At 39.0% G+C, this 13,271-nt stretch overlaps 1 protein-coding gene across 1 annotated transcript; it reads left to right on the forward strand.

Annotated features, from left to right (window-relative positions):
- Positions 1-4,593: 4,593 nt before the first annotated feature.
- LOC122797771 (zinc finger protein 664-like) lies at positions 4,594-10,805 on the forward strand. The gene is made up of 2 exons (XM_044066293.1): positions 4,594-4,678; positions 9,679-10,805. The coding sequence occupies exons 1-2, from the start codon at positions 4,594-4,596 to the stop codon at positions 10,803-10,805; spliced, it is 1,212 nt and encodes a 403-aa protein (XP_043922228.1).
- The last annotated feature ends 2,466 nt before the right edge of the window (positions 10,806-13,271 follow it).

Raw genomic sequence — 13,271 nt, forward strand, 5'->3', positions numbered from 1 at the left:
GTCCTCCCTGTCAGAACCTTCTTCAAAGAGATCCAAGAGTTTGGATCGGGACTCCTGTGCGACCTGTCTCAGATCCTGTTCGTTCCTCTTATCAGACTGCTCCGGATCCATCAACCAGTTCCCCTGCTCTCATAGTTTTAGATCTGGGAGCTAAGCTTTCTGTTATGGATCTTATATTCAGACAGTCTCACAGACTTTGCCCAAAAAGATCTTCCAAACTCCCTGTAAGTCATCCAGACCACCTACTACTACTACTTCCATATCTTCCCAGAGTTTGTCCGAAGTCAACATGGACAGAATGGTGCAGAAGTTTCTTTGAGCTCACATTCAGTTGGGGATACTTCAACTCCATCTCCTGTTTTGGATCTGTGAGCCTGCCATCCAGAAAAAGGCTTTCTCCTTTTCCGATCCAACCCTCAGCATTGGAGTCCAGGGATCCAAGATCCCAGAGAGGTATGGCGTCCATTCCGAAGTCTCATCATGTCTCTCATCCAGTGGCTACCCTGACCAGCTTGGCTCCTTTCTCTTCGCGTCAGAGTGGTTCTTGGATTAGAGAGGTCTGTGCCTCTGAGGGGTGGGGCTGTACTCCAATTCGCTCGGAGACATCCTTTCCTTTAGGAGCCTCAGCCCCAGACAGCACAGGTCCGATCCTATTTGGGAAGCACAGATCTGGGGATGTCCGCAGGTTTATTTCCTCCTCTTTTATGACCCGAACAGAGGAGATGGTGGTTACCCTGGTTCCTCTTGTTTCTTGGACATCATGGAAAGGTTTAGATAGAGGGGTGGTTGGTCAGCTCAAAACCCTTTGCTGGAAGAGTCTGTGCTTTTTTATGCCCTTGGGACTTGGCCCATTTACATCTTGGGTGATTCCCCCAGTGGATGGACCTCATTGACCTAGTTTCCCACCGGTCCTGGAAAGGACTGTTTACTGTTGAACATATCCCAAAATGACCTGACAAGATTCTATCCCTGCCTGCTGATCATCAGTATTGGAGCAAAGGCATAGCATTTGATGCCATTGTTGTGACAGCAACAATGAAAAAGGAGTTAGCACAACAGAGCTCCTCTGTCCATCCTTTGAACAGAGTCCAGAGCGATGGATAGGATTGGGAAGCATGCCTCTGCAACTTTTGCTCTGAATTCATTAAAACTACATGACACATTTCACATGCCTGCAAAGGGATTTGGTTAAGGAATTGTCAAATTATTTTGCTGAGTCCATGATGGCGGAGGACCTAAGGAATGTTTCTCTACTGCTGGCCACTCTTTCATCGATAAGGTTAATTTTCCATGCTGCGGAAGGCACCTGTCTTGCAGCTTTTCGAGATTCCTTTCCCAATAGACCCTGTCATTGTTCCTGAACCGATGCCCAGCTGCTCTTCTCTGGAGGCAGTCTGGGGACATTTTGCATTGCACTCGGAGGGCTGGACAAAAAATCACAAAAAACAACTGGGTGCTAAACATCATATCCAAGAGGATGGTTACATTCCCTTTTCCCTTCCTCCTACAGTAAAAAACAAGAAGTTCCCCGATGTTCCACCCAATCAGAGGGCTTTGGCAGCTCTAGAGATTCAGAAGCTGCTTCAGAAAGAGTTATCCAAAAGGCCCCAGCCAAACAAATAGGATTGATTCGAAACTTGGGGGACCAAAGACCAATCTTGGATCTAAGCAAACTGAACTGGTTTGTAAAGAAAAAACGAAAACCACGACAAACTGGAAAAACGACAAATGCAAGGGTATACTCCAAATACTTTATGCAAATAAAGTAAACGCTTTCGAACACTGCCAATGAGTGAACTTCTTCAGACAAACAAAAGTTACAAATGCTACAATATATAAAAAACTCTCCCAGTGACATCATCAACTCATTAAACATTTAAAGGTACATTCAACATATTAACATTTTAAAAAAAAATTCTGTAACAACTTTGTAAACATAAATAAACAAATTCACCCCTATTTAAAATCTATCCTGAATTAATATATATGCATGTATATAAAATACGTATAAAACCAATAATATATATATATATATATATATATATATAAGAGTATATATTTTTATATAATGCATCTATTTATAAGTCAATATCATCTCTCAAGAGATTTCTTTCTCAAAACACATTTAATACAGCAAGAATCATTGAGTCCTGAATAAACAAAGGCATTAAGTCTAAGTTGCCAAAAAAGTTCCTTCTCTTCAAATAGCTGCCATGGTCCACCCCGAGATGTTCTCTTAACTTGATCAATAATGAAGTATTGAAAGTGATGCCCGGGATTATCAAGCACATGCTTAGCTAAGGCATTGTTGGAATTAGATTTTGTAATAGCATATTGGTGTTCATACACTAAGTGCCTCTCTGTTTTGCCTATATAAAATCCTGGGCATACCTGACATTTAGCAACATAGACCACCACGTCAGCTTCACAATTAAACTTTTCTTTAATTTTAAATTTACTATTATTAAGGAAAAACAAATTAGTAACTGTAATGAATTTACAAAAACTACATCTTCCACATTTCCACATACCTGCATGCAAGGGTGGACAACATAATTTGTCTAAAATATTCTTTAAGTTCCTACCCCTTTTAAACACTATTGCCATCTTATCAGGTATCTTAAGGCGAATTGCAGGGTCCTCCATCAAGACAAACCAGAACTTCTCCATAATCTCCTTCAAATAATAAGCATCCAAAGAAAACGTGGTGATAAATTTTAAAGGAAAGGGATCAATATCTATGTTACTAGTTCCTGAATTCATGGTGTCAATATACTGCTTATCCAGCAATCCTACACAATCATTACTTAGATCTAACGTAACGGATCCATCAAGAATGGGCTTAAAACCAACCATTATATCTTTTGTTAGTGACTTCACCAATAATATCATCGACTAATGAGATGGAGTATCCTCTTTTAATGAACATATCCCTTAATAAATCAATTTCAGAAATAAAATCTGTATCTAAGGTAATCATCCTAGCAGCTCTAACCATTTGTCCATTCACTACCCCTCTTTTCACATGTAGGGGGTGAGAGCTGCCAAAATGTAAAAATGCATTTGAATATGTGGGTTTACGATAAATCTTTGCTATATATCTAGTTCCAATTCTGTCCTTTCTTAACATAACGTCAAGGTAAGAAATTGCCCCAGTGTCAAATTCAAAAGTAAACCTTAAAAATGATGTGGAAGTTGACATAAAATTCACTAAGGTTAAAGCTATCTCATAATTTCCATCCAAAATGATGAAATGTCATCCAAAAACCGGGTATACCAGACTTTTTCTTTATATAGGGGTAGCTTAAAGAGAATAACTTTCTCCCACCATGCCATAACACAGTTTGAAAAGTTCCCACCCACAAGGTGAACCCATGGCAACTCCGATCTTTTGGAGATATAATATTCACCATTAAAAAATGAGATAATTTTTGAATAATATTATGTCTAGCAAATATTCAATAAGGTTAACGAATTTAATGGAGCAATAAGAAAAGTACAGTATCTCATTAATGAATTGTTCACTGAAGGCAGGATTGACATTGATATGTGTAACTATTTGAGCATGGTTTCTCCGGTGAACCCTGTTATGTTTGGATTACCCAAAATCCGTAAGGACTTAGAAAATCCACCGTTTTGTCCCATTGTGGATGGCAGAAAATGTATGACATATGGGTGTGCAAAGATGGTTGGTTTCAAATTAAGGACATTTTTGGGTACTGAAAAACAATATTTGTCAGGATTCGTGGGATTTCTTGAGTTCCTTGAGCAATGTTAACTTTAATGAATCTTATCATTTTTTAACAATTGATGTTAAAGACTTGTACTCTGTGATTCCACAGACATTGGGTGTTGAATGGGTAAGATCATTTTTGCTTTACAAAGGTGCACCCAGTTAAGAAATCAACCTTATTGAATATTTGCTAGACATAGTATTATTCAATAATTATCTCATTTTTCCCTATATAAAGAAAAAGTTGTCTGGTATACCCGGTGTTTGGATCATATTTTCATTGTTTTGGATGGAAACTATGAGATCGCTTTAACCTTAGTGAATTTTATGTCAACTTCCACATCTTTTTTTAAGGTTTACTTTTGAATTTGACACTGAGGCAATTTCTTACCTTGATTTTATGTTAAGAAAGGATAGAATTGTAAATAGATATATAGCAAAGATTTATCGTAAACCCACATGTTCAAATGCATTTTTACATTTTGGCAGCTCTCACCCCCTACATGTGAAAAGAGGGGTAGTGAAAGGACAAATGGTTAGAGCTGCTAGGATGACTACCTTAGATACAGATTTTATTGCTGAAATCGATTTATTAAGGGATATGTTCATTAAAAGAGGATACCCCACCTCATTAGTCGATGATATTATTGGTGAAGTTACTAACAAAAGATATAATGGTTGGTTTAAGCCCATTCTTGATGGATCTGTTTCGTTAGATCTAAGTAATGATTGTGTAGGACTGCTGGATGAGCAGCATGTTGACACCATGAATTCAGGAACTAGTAGCATCCGATATTGATCCCTTTCCTTTAAAATTTATCACCACATTTTCTTTGGATGTTTATTATTTGAAGGAGATTATGGAGAAGTTCTGGTTTGTCTTGATGGAGGACCCTATAATCCGCCTTATGATACCTGATAAGATGGCAGTAGTGTTTAGAAGGGGTAGGAACTTAAAGAATATTTTAGACAAATTATGTTGTCCACCCTTGAATGCAGATATGTGGAAATGTGGAATATGTAGTTTTTGTAAATTCATTACAGTTACTAATTTGTTTTTCCTTAATAGTAATTTTAAAATTAAGGAAAAGTTTAATTTTGAATCTGCCGTGGTGGTCTATGTTGCTAAATGTCAGGTATGCCCAGGATTTTATATAGGCAAAACAGAGAGAGACTTTAAGCAAAGAGTGTATGAACATCAATATGCTATTACAAAATCTAATTCCAACAATGCCTTAGCTAAGCATGTGCTTGATAATCCCGGGCATCACTTTCAATACTTCATTATTGATCAAGTTAAGAGAAAATCTCGGGGTGGACCATGGCAGCTATTACCTGAAGAGAAGGAACTTTTTTTGGCAACTTAGACTTAACGCCTTTGTTTATCCAGGACTCAATGATTACTGTTTTATTAAATGTGTTTTGAGAAAGAAATCTCTTGAGAGATGATACTGACTTGATGCATTATATATAAATATATACTTTTATATATATATATATATATTTTCTTGGTTTTATATGTATTTTATATACATGCATATATATTAATTCAGGATAGATTTCAAATAGGGGTGAATTTGTTTATTTATGTTTATAAAGTTGTTGCAGAATTTAAAAAAAAAATGTTAATATGTTGAATGTACCTTTAAATGTTTAATGAGCTGATGATGTCACTGAGAGAGTTTTTATTTTTTTGTAGCATTTGTAATTTTTGTTTGTCTGAAGAAGTTCACTCATTGGCAGTGTTCGAAAGCGCTTACTTTATTTGCATAGTGTTTGGAGTATACCCTTGCCTTTGTCGTTTTTCTGGTTTGTAAAGTAGTTCAAGTTCCAGATGATTATCGTACAGTCCATTCTGTCACTTACCACATAAAGCTACACAGGTACTCCAGGAAGTTTCTGCACTTCCGTCTGGGATCCAGTCATTATCAGTTTAGAGCACTGCCCTTTGGACTCAGCACAGCCCCCCAGGAGTTTACCAAGTGCATGGCAGTGGTGGCAGCTCATCTGCAGCTCCAAGGATTCCAGATGTTTCCATACTTAGACATCTGGCTCCTGACTGCTCCAACCAGGCAACTGCTACAAGCCATAGACTATCTGATAGGTATCTCCAGATCCTTAGGGATTTCTATAAATTTAGCAAAAATCAAAACTAGACCCAATGCAAAGCAGAGTTCATTGGGACTCAGTTGGACACTCAAAGGACGGTGGCATACCTTCCATTACAGACGATAATGACCTTACAAAACCAGATACAGGACATGTCTCACCCTTCTCCTCCAGGAAGACTGGTCCTACAAGTATTGGGATCCATGACGGCAACTACAGTCTTCGTCCCTTTAGTCCAGTTCTTCATTAGAGTTCTACAGTGGACCTTTGTGATTCAGTGGTCTATTCTACACTATCCCTTCTCCACGCGAGTGAAACTTACACTGATCTGTAAGCGCCACATGGAAGGGTGGCTTCAGTGCCAAGACCTGCAGCTAGGCAGTCTTCTCTCCCCCCTCCAACAGCCACAGCAACCACTGATGCTTCCCAGCTAGGGTGGAGGGGAGCATTACATGGGAAAGATGGTCCAAGGCATGTGGTCCTTTACAGAGACCACATTGCACATAAACATCCTAGAGATGAGAGCAGTCCTTCTATTGTTGCAAGCCTTCCAGGACAATCTTCCTCTAGGGACTGTTGCTATTCACACAGACAGCATGTCAGTAGTTTGGTATTTCAGCAAGCAAGGAGGGACCCATTCATACCCGTTGTGCAGGGAGGCCATAAGGGTCTGGGAATGGGCAATCTCTTCGGACTGCTTTCTAGTAGTAACACACATACCAGGGAAAACCACTGTGTTGGCAGACAGACTCATTAGGGCCAGTCTGGCTCCTAATGAGTAGTCCGTCAATCATCAGTAGCGAATATGATTTTCATCCATTGGGGCCAGCCTCACTGCGATCTTTATGCCTCTTCCTTGAACAACAAGTGCAGTGAGTTCTTCTCTCTGATTACCTTCTCAGAAGCAGTCCTGGAGGGATGCTCTAGTCCACATTTGGCCCCTGGGTCTCCTTTATGCTTGCCCCCCTCTTTTCCTAATCCCAACATTTCTCCAGAAGACAAGAAGGTTGAAATGTTCAGTCATACTCATTGCCCCCTTCTGGCCTCTCAAGTACGGTTCCCCATCCTATGGTCTCATCTCAAGTATACTCCTTAGATTCTGGAGCCAGCCAGGACCTCCTGTATCATTCATCAGAATTTCAACACCCCAATCTCCACACTGTCAGACTGACTGCATGGCACAGTCCAGACTCTCCTTCCCAGTCAAGAGTATTGTTCTGGCCTCTCAAAAGTCTTCCACCAAGAAGGTTTGCAAAAGTAGGTGGAAGAGGTTTTCTGTGTGGGCCAGCAAAGAGAACATTGACCCCTTTTCAGAATTTTGCTTTTCCTTAGTCTTTTATTTGATTAAGGAGCTACTTTTTCTACAATAAAAATACAACTTGCAACAATTTCAAATGTTCATGCAGGTCATGTACATGCATCCTTATGGTTCTCTAAATTATGCAAAGCCTTCTTGAAAGGGTTTTTTCTCCGTCGACCTCCTATCAAAGAATCTTGTCCACCATGAGAGCTCCTGGTGATGTTACAAGGGCTAACACAAAAGAATTTTGAACCATCAGGGACTTCCGATTTAAAGTTTCTTTCCTGGAAACTGTTCTCATGGTAGCACTGACATCAGCAAAAAGTCTCTCTACAATACAGGTCTCGTCTTTGAAGCTCCCTTATATAATTTTCTACAAGGACAGAGGGTCTTTATATGCTAACCCTTCCTTTATGTCTAAGATTGCCTCTGAATCAAATCTTAATTAGGTAGGTCCGGACCATTGAATGCATGCACCAAGAAGTGTGGAGCCAACTGTGTCCTTTGTCAGCACATACAGGAGGGTGACATGTTTTTCTGCCCTTATTTAAAGAAACTGATTAAAACCAATGCAGGAGGTGACTAACTGAATGCAGGTGGTTTACAGTGCATGCTGCAGTGACTGCCAAGCATTTTGTGTTTGGGAAAACACTCCACCGACTTAAAAGAAGGATTTCTGGCAGGGTCTGTATTATGACATTGAACGATAAAAAGAGCAAATGCTCTTTTAGCAAACACTGAAAACCGAAAGTAAATGTCAATGTCCCAGGGAAAAAAAATTTCTGCTCCGCAAAAATAATCCAAACACAAAATAAAGCGAGGGGCTTCGCCACCCCACATCCCCCTACTTAAATATACCAACTCTGAGATCGCACCACAGTGGAGGAAATGGCAAAGTCACAAAAACGGCCCAGTAATTTTTTTCCCCTGGGGAAAAAAATCGCTGTTCTGTGTGTTCGGCATTCATTGCTTTTGACTTTTAGTGTTTGATAAAAGAGCATTAGCTCTTTTTATCTTTTGACGTCATAATATAGACCCTTTCTGACCATCTTTCCGAAATTAGAGGTAAGTGCAAACATAATGCAGTGGCTCATCACTTGCTTGTGTTTCAGTAAAGGATATTCCATTTTTAACTCAACCATGGACTACCTACGGTTTTCTATTTTATTATTTTGTGGTACATATTTTACAGTTCAATTTTTATTAGTGAACAAGGTGCATAACATAATTTAAAGAGTAAACTTCACACCCTCCACACTATGAAGTTTCTTTTTAGTTTTGTTTTTGCTCGATATAGGTTGCTTGTCCAATCAACTTTAATCGAACCAGCAGGTCGAGCTCCGAGCAAAACATAGATCTTAAGAGATTTTTATTTTTCAAAATGCTGCAAAAGATTCTCCTGCACAATCAAAAAATGACAAGGTGACTTTTGAATCTTCTTCAAATGAGATTCTCCTTTATTGTGCAATCTTTTCAGAGGTTAGGTGAGTGCACTTGTTAAAAGAACCAGCAAGTGTTTTAGTCTTGCATCTCACTGTAGACATTGTCAGTCTGAAGTCTCTGTGTAGAGAAATGTTAAAGGAAGTCACTCTGTATTTGCTTTAAAAAGTTTTCTCATGTTTTTCCATTATTCTAGACCTTTTTTTTTTTAATTATTGACATGTTTCAGTTTGGATATTGAATGTTTTTTTTCCTTCTTAAGTATATCCTTGATTTTGCCCAGTCCTCCTAATTTTGTTAGATTTTCTATTAAAATCACTGAGAATTACAATAAGTCAGTAATTCCACTTGCTGCAGTTTTATACTTCTAATTGTTCAAAATGCACATAGATGCATATACACGTTTTTTGACTGTACAGGAGAATCTCTTACAACATTTTGAAAAATAAAAATCTCTTTTAAGAGCTGTGTTTAGCTCGGAACTTAGCCTGCTGGTTTGATTAGCTTGAAGCTATTTGGAGATGCATCTAAATCGGTTTGGTGGTATCAGTACAAAGATGCACGCAAGGGAGAGCCTTGGGGTACTGCTCTGATCGTAGGAGCTTCCAAGTGGAAGGGCAAAAAAAAAACAGTATAGGTTGCATACCGAGTTTTCTGAGACTTTGAGGAATATCCTTTCATAGATTTTGATGGCTTATTTAATCTCCATGTGAAATTAAATTATTTTATTTGACATGTATTAATGGAGAGGAGCATTTTGGTACCGAGATCTCAGATCTGTGACTGAGATGCTACTTGGGTGGTGGCATCCCTAGAAGTCCATTCAAACCAAACTTTTTCATTTTCTGTACTGCCTTCATAATGAGTGATCATTCTGCTAAATGTAGTAAGCAAATGTTGTGCCGTAGTTCTGCCTTATTGTTTTGTATGCTCAAAGCTGAGTTTTAAATAAAATGTTCTCTTGGAAAAATAGTAAGCAGATGTTAAGGAATGTGTCAATATAGCACAGAAAATTGGTGCATAGTTTTAAATATTCAAACTTACAGTGTGTGTTTTTACTAACTGTGTTTGATGCATTGATTTTCCTCTCTTTTAGGTTGCCAGAGGTCAGAGGACTGCAATCTTAGTCAGGAGGAGTCTCTTAAGGAATCCCATGAATGTGTTCCACTGTACATGTGCATTGAATGTGGGATGAATTTCCATCAGTTACAAGATCTGACTGTGCACCAGGAGAGTCATTTTAGATCCAGGCAATTACAAATGTGGGAATATTATACCAATGAAAGACCTTTTAGTGATGAAGATTATGAAAAGCTTTTTAAATATTCTGACAGTCTGCTAGTACCCAAGCAGATGCAAAAGAGAGAGATGGCCTACAAATGTACTCATTGTGAAATGAGTTTTATCAGCCTAAGTAACTTAAAAAGACATGAACAAATGCATGCTATAGGAAAACCTTACAAATGTAAGGAATGTGAAAAGAGCTTCAGTCATTTATACAAACTCAATATACACCATAGAATTCACACAGGAGAAAGGCCATATAAATGTATGGGTTGTGAAAAACGATTTAGTATACTTAGTAACCTTCGAAGGCATGAACGGATTCATACAGGCCAAAGACCACATCAGTGCAAAGATTGTGGAAAACGATTCTACCATCTACATGAGCTAAGTATTCATGAACAAATTCACACAGGTGAAAAGCGCTACAAGTGTAATGAGTGCCAGAGGAGTTTTGGAAATCCAAGTAATCTCAGAAGACACCGACAAATCCACACTGGTGACAAACCCATTAAATGCAAGGACTGTGATAGACGATTCATCCAGCTGCATGACCTAATTATTCACCAACAAGTTCACACGGGAGAAAAACGCTATAAGTGTACAGAATGTGAGAGACGATTTAGCAACCCAAGTAATTTAAGAAGGCATCAAAAAGTTCACTCAGGAGACAAACCTATTCAGTGTAAGGAGTGTGGGAAGAGATTCATTCAGTTTCATGACCTTGTTATTCATCAGCGAGTTCATACAGGGGAGAGGCCGTATACATGCTCAGAATGTGAAAGGAGTTTTAGTCGGCTAAGCAATCTAAGAAGACATCAACAAATTCACCTCAAGGAAGGAGAGAGACATCATGCGTATTATGAATGTGAGAATACATCTTCTGCATTAGCTCATTTTGTATCTGAAGTCATACAAACACATCCTTTTTATGTATAGCAATTTGCATAAGTGAAAAAGAAATAACACATGATTCCTTCTGTAGCAGACTAGTGGTTGACAATGTGTGCACCTTCCACTTGCTGTGAATATAAGAATGAAAATTGTCATTTTTTAAGCATAAAGGATGGCAGAAAAAAGTAGTTTGTGTGTAGGGGATCAAAAGTTTTAATTTAAACAAGGGGGAATAGACAGGTGGCATAGATGATTTACATAAGGAAAGCCGTAAGCAATAAATGTAGAATGTTGCTGTGGTGTTCAAAAGTAGTATGGGAGGGAATAAGGTTTAATGGTCCTCCTTCATATTGTGTGACATAAAAAGTATAATTTGGAGAAAAAACAGAAAGGTGTATAATGTTCGGCAAAAAATGGTGACTGTAAAGTGGAAAAACAAATGTGTTTATATTCATCCATTTATCCACAACTCTGTTTTTCCCATTTTGCACATGGGGTGTCACATCAACAGTGATCATCATCTTGAGCCAAGGTTTATACTGCCGCCTGGCTAGCTATATCTCTGGTATTAAGATATTGGTAACCTCCAACACTTGACCCTACTCAATTTGGATTTGTCAAAGGGAGATCATTCCTGTTAAACCTGTTGGACTTCTTTGAGACAAGTCACCAAAGCCCATTGATGAGGGGAAGTTTGTGCATACAGCCTACCTAGACTTAATTCAGGCTTTCAACACTATCCCCCACTCAGGCATAATTGACAAACTCACCCAGCTGGGTGTCAACTCATATGCCATTAGATGGGGTCACTAACTGGCTCACTGATGGAACACATTTAGTCAAAATAGGGGAATCCATTTCCACAGCAGACTTGTAACCAGTGGTGTTCCACAGGGATCAGTCCTGGGAACTTTACTCTTTGGAGTCTAGTTCTCTGAACTGCAAGCTAAAACTAAAGGTCTGTGGCTGACAAGAGTTTGCTGATGATTGCAAACTGGGAGTGGTCATAGACTCTTCAAACAATGTCAACATCCTACATGAGGGTCTTACACAAACAAATAACTGGTGCCAAAGTCGTGGCCTTAAACTCCTGTAAAAAATTGCATTATCATGTTTTTCAGTAAGACTGATATTCCTTTTAACTACCACATCAGTAACACCACCCTAAGTACGCACTCAGTAGTGAGATACCTGGGCACACAGGTTGACCGCAACCTTACCTTTGATCACCATGTCTCCACAGTGGTAAGAAGGGCATTCTGTATTGCTCATCTCATACGTTAGAGCATGGCCTCCAGAAAAAAGTAAGTTATAACCTCCCTGTACTCTTCCCTCATCAGGCCAATAACTAAGTATAGTGCCCCTTTTTGTATGTACCTTTCCAAGCATCTGCAGCAGTTGGAGAGACCACAAAGGTTCCTCACAAGAAAAATTCAAGATCTTCAGCATCTGTCCTATGAGGATTGTCTGAAATCACTGCCACTTTATTCTGTTTCATACAGACTACTCCGAGGCTATCTCTGCTTTACATATAAATCAATCTTTGACCCTGCTTTATTGGAAATGCTGCATATCCGTAAGTCAAATGGTACACTGGTTACTTGCTCTAATTACCTTAACCTGGTATGTGACATTAATCGAACCTGCTGGAGGGACAGATTAGTCTCCCAGAGGTTACCACACCTTTGGAACAGACTTCCGCTTCATGTCAGGCAGAGCACCTCACTGGCCCTCTTCAAACGCAGTCTGGATGATTGGATGAGTAACCGTAAATTCTCCCCAGGGGTTCTGCCTATGTCCCTCTTGGACAGGGGTGATAGGTGCTGATCGTGGAAATAAGGGCAAAACTTGGCTAGGCTTGTAAGGGCCTTAGGGTCATTAGCCTATTAACCTCCTATGATTAAATGATGGAGAGTATTTTCAGGCATACTGAGAAGAAATATGCCTGAGAAGTCTGTCTGTTACCATATTAGGGATTAGGGCTAAGAGCTGCTTCATGTAGTCCAAAGGTTTATTACCTCAAATTCAACTAGCTTGCTGTTTGACTCTGAGCAAGTCACTTAAACAGTGCTCCTGGGTCACCCCTGAAAAGGGCTGCTTTTCTCCAGTGGGTTTTCCTGGTTAATAAATAAAATAAAAAAAATTCAAAACCATAAACTGAACATTAAAGAAAAATGTTCAGAGCAGAAAAAGGGGAAGGGTGATATATTAAAATAAGCAGAAGTTATTTTTTAATAATTTGTTACTGCTTTCAGTACATTATGCAAAATAATGGACCACTATTTGAGAAAGAACTCACGGTGATCAGTAATAACTACAGAAACCACTCAGAAGTGAGGACAGAGTTAGATGCTGTTAATAGATCTTCAGGGGTTATGTGATTCATGCTAAATGGACTTTTAATACTGGTTAAGTCAATAGAAGAGCATTTTAGTGACATGCCTATTCTCTGCAGTGGTGGGTAGTATGTAGTAAATTTAATGGTGGTGAAGTAGAGGGCCCCTGCAGTCC

The sequence above is a fragment of the Protopterus annectens genome, chromosome 3.part1, assembly GCF_019279795.1.
Source record: "Protopterus annectens isolate FY-2018-M chromosome 3.part1, PAN1.0, whole genome shotgun sequence".
NCBI classification, from domain to species: Eukaryota; Metazoa; Chordata; order Ceratodontiformes; family Protopteridae; genus Protopterus; species Protopterus annectens.

Bases quoted from the DNA above. Each gene is read 5' to 3' on its own strand.
- LOC122797771 (XM_044066293.1), top strand. From the start codon at position 4,594: ATGGAGAAGTTCTGGTTTGTCTTGATGGAGGACCCTATAATCCGCCTT. The intron at 4,679-9,678 runs GTAGGAACTTAA...CCTCTCTTTTAG, and splicing joins GGCAGTAGTGTTTAGAAGGG to GTTGCCAGAGGTCAGAGGAC.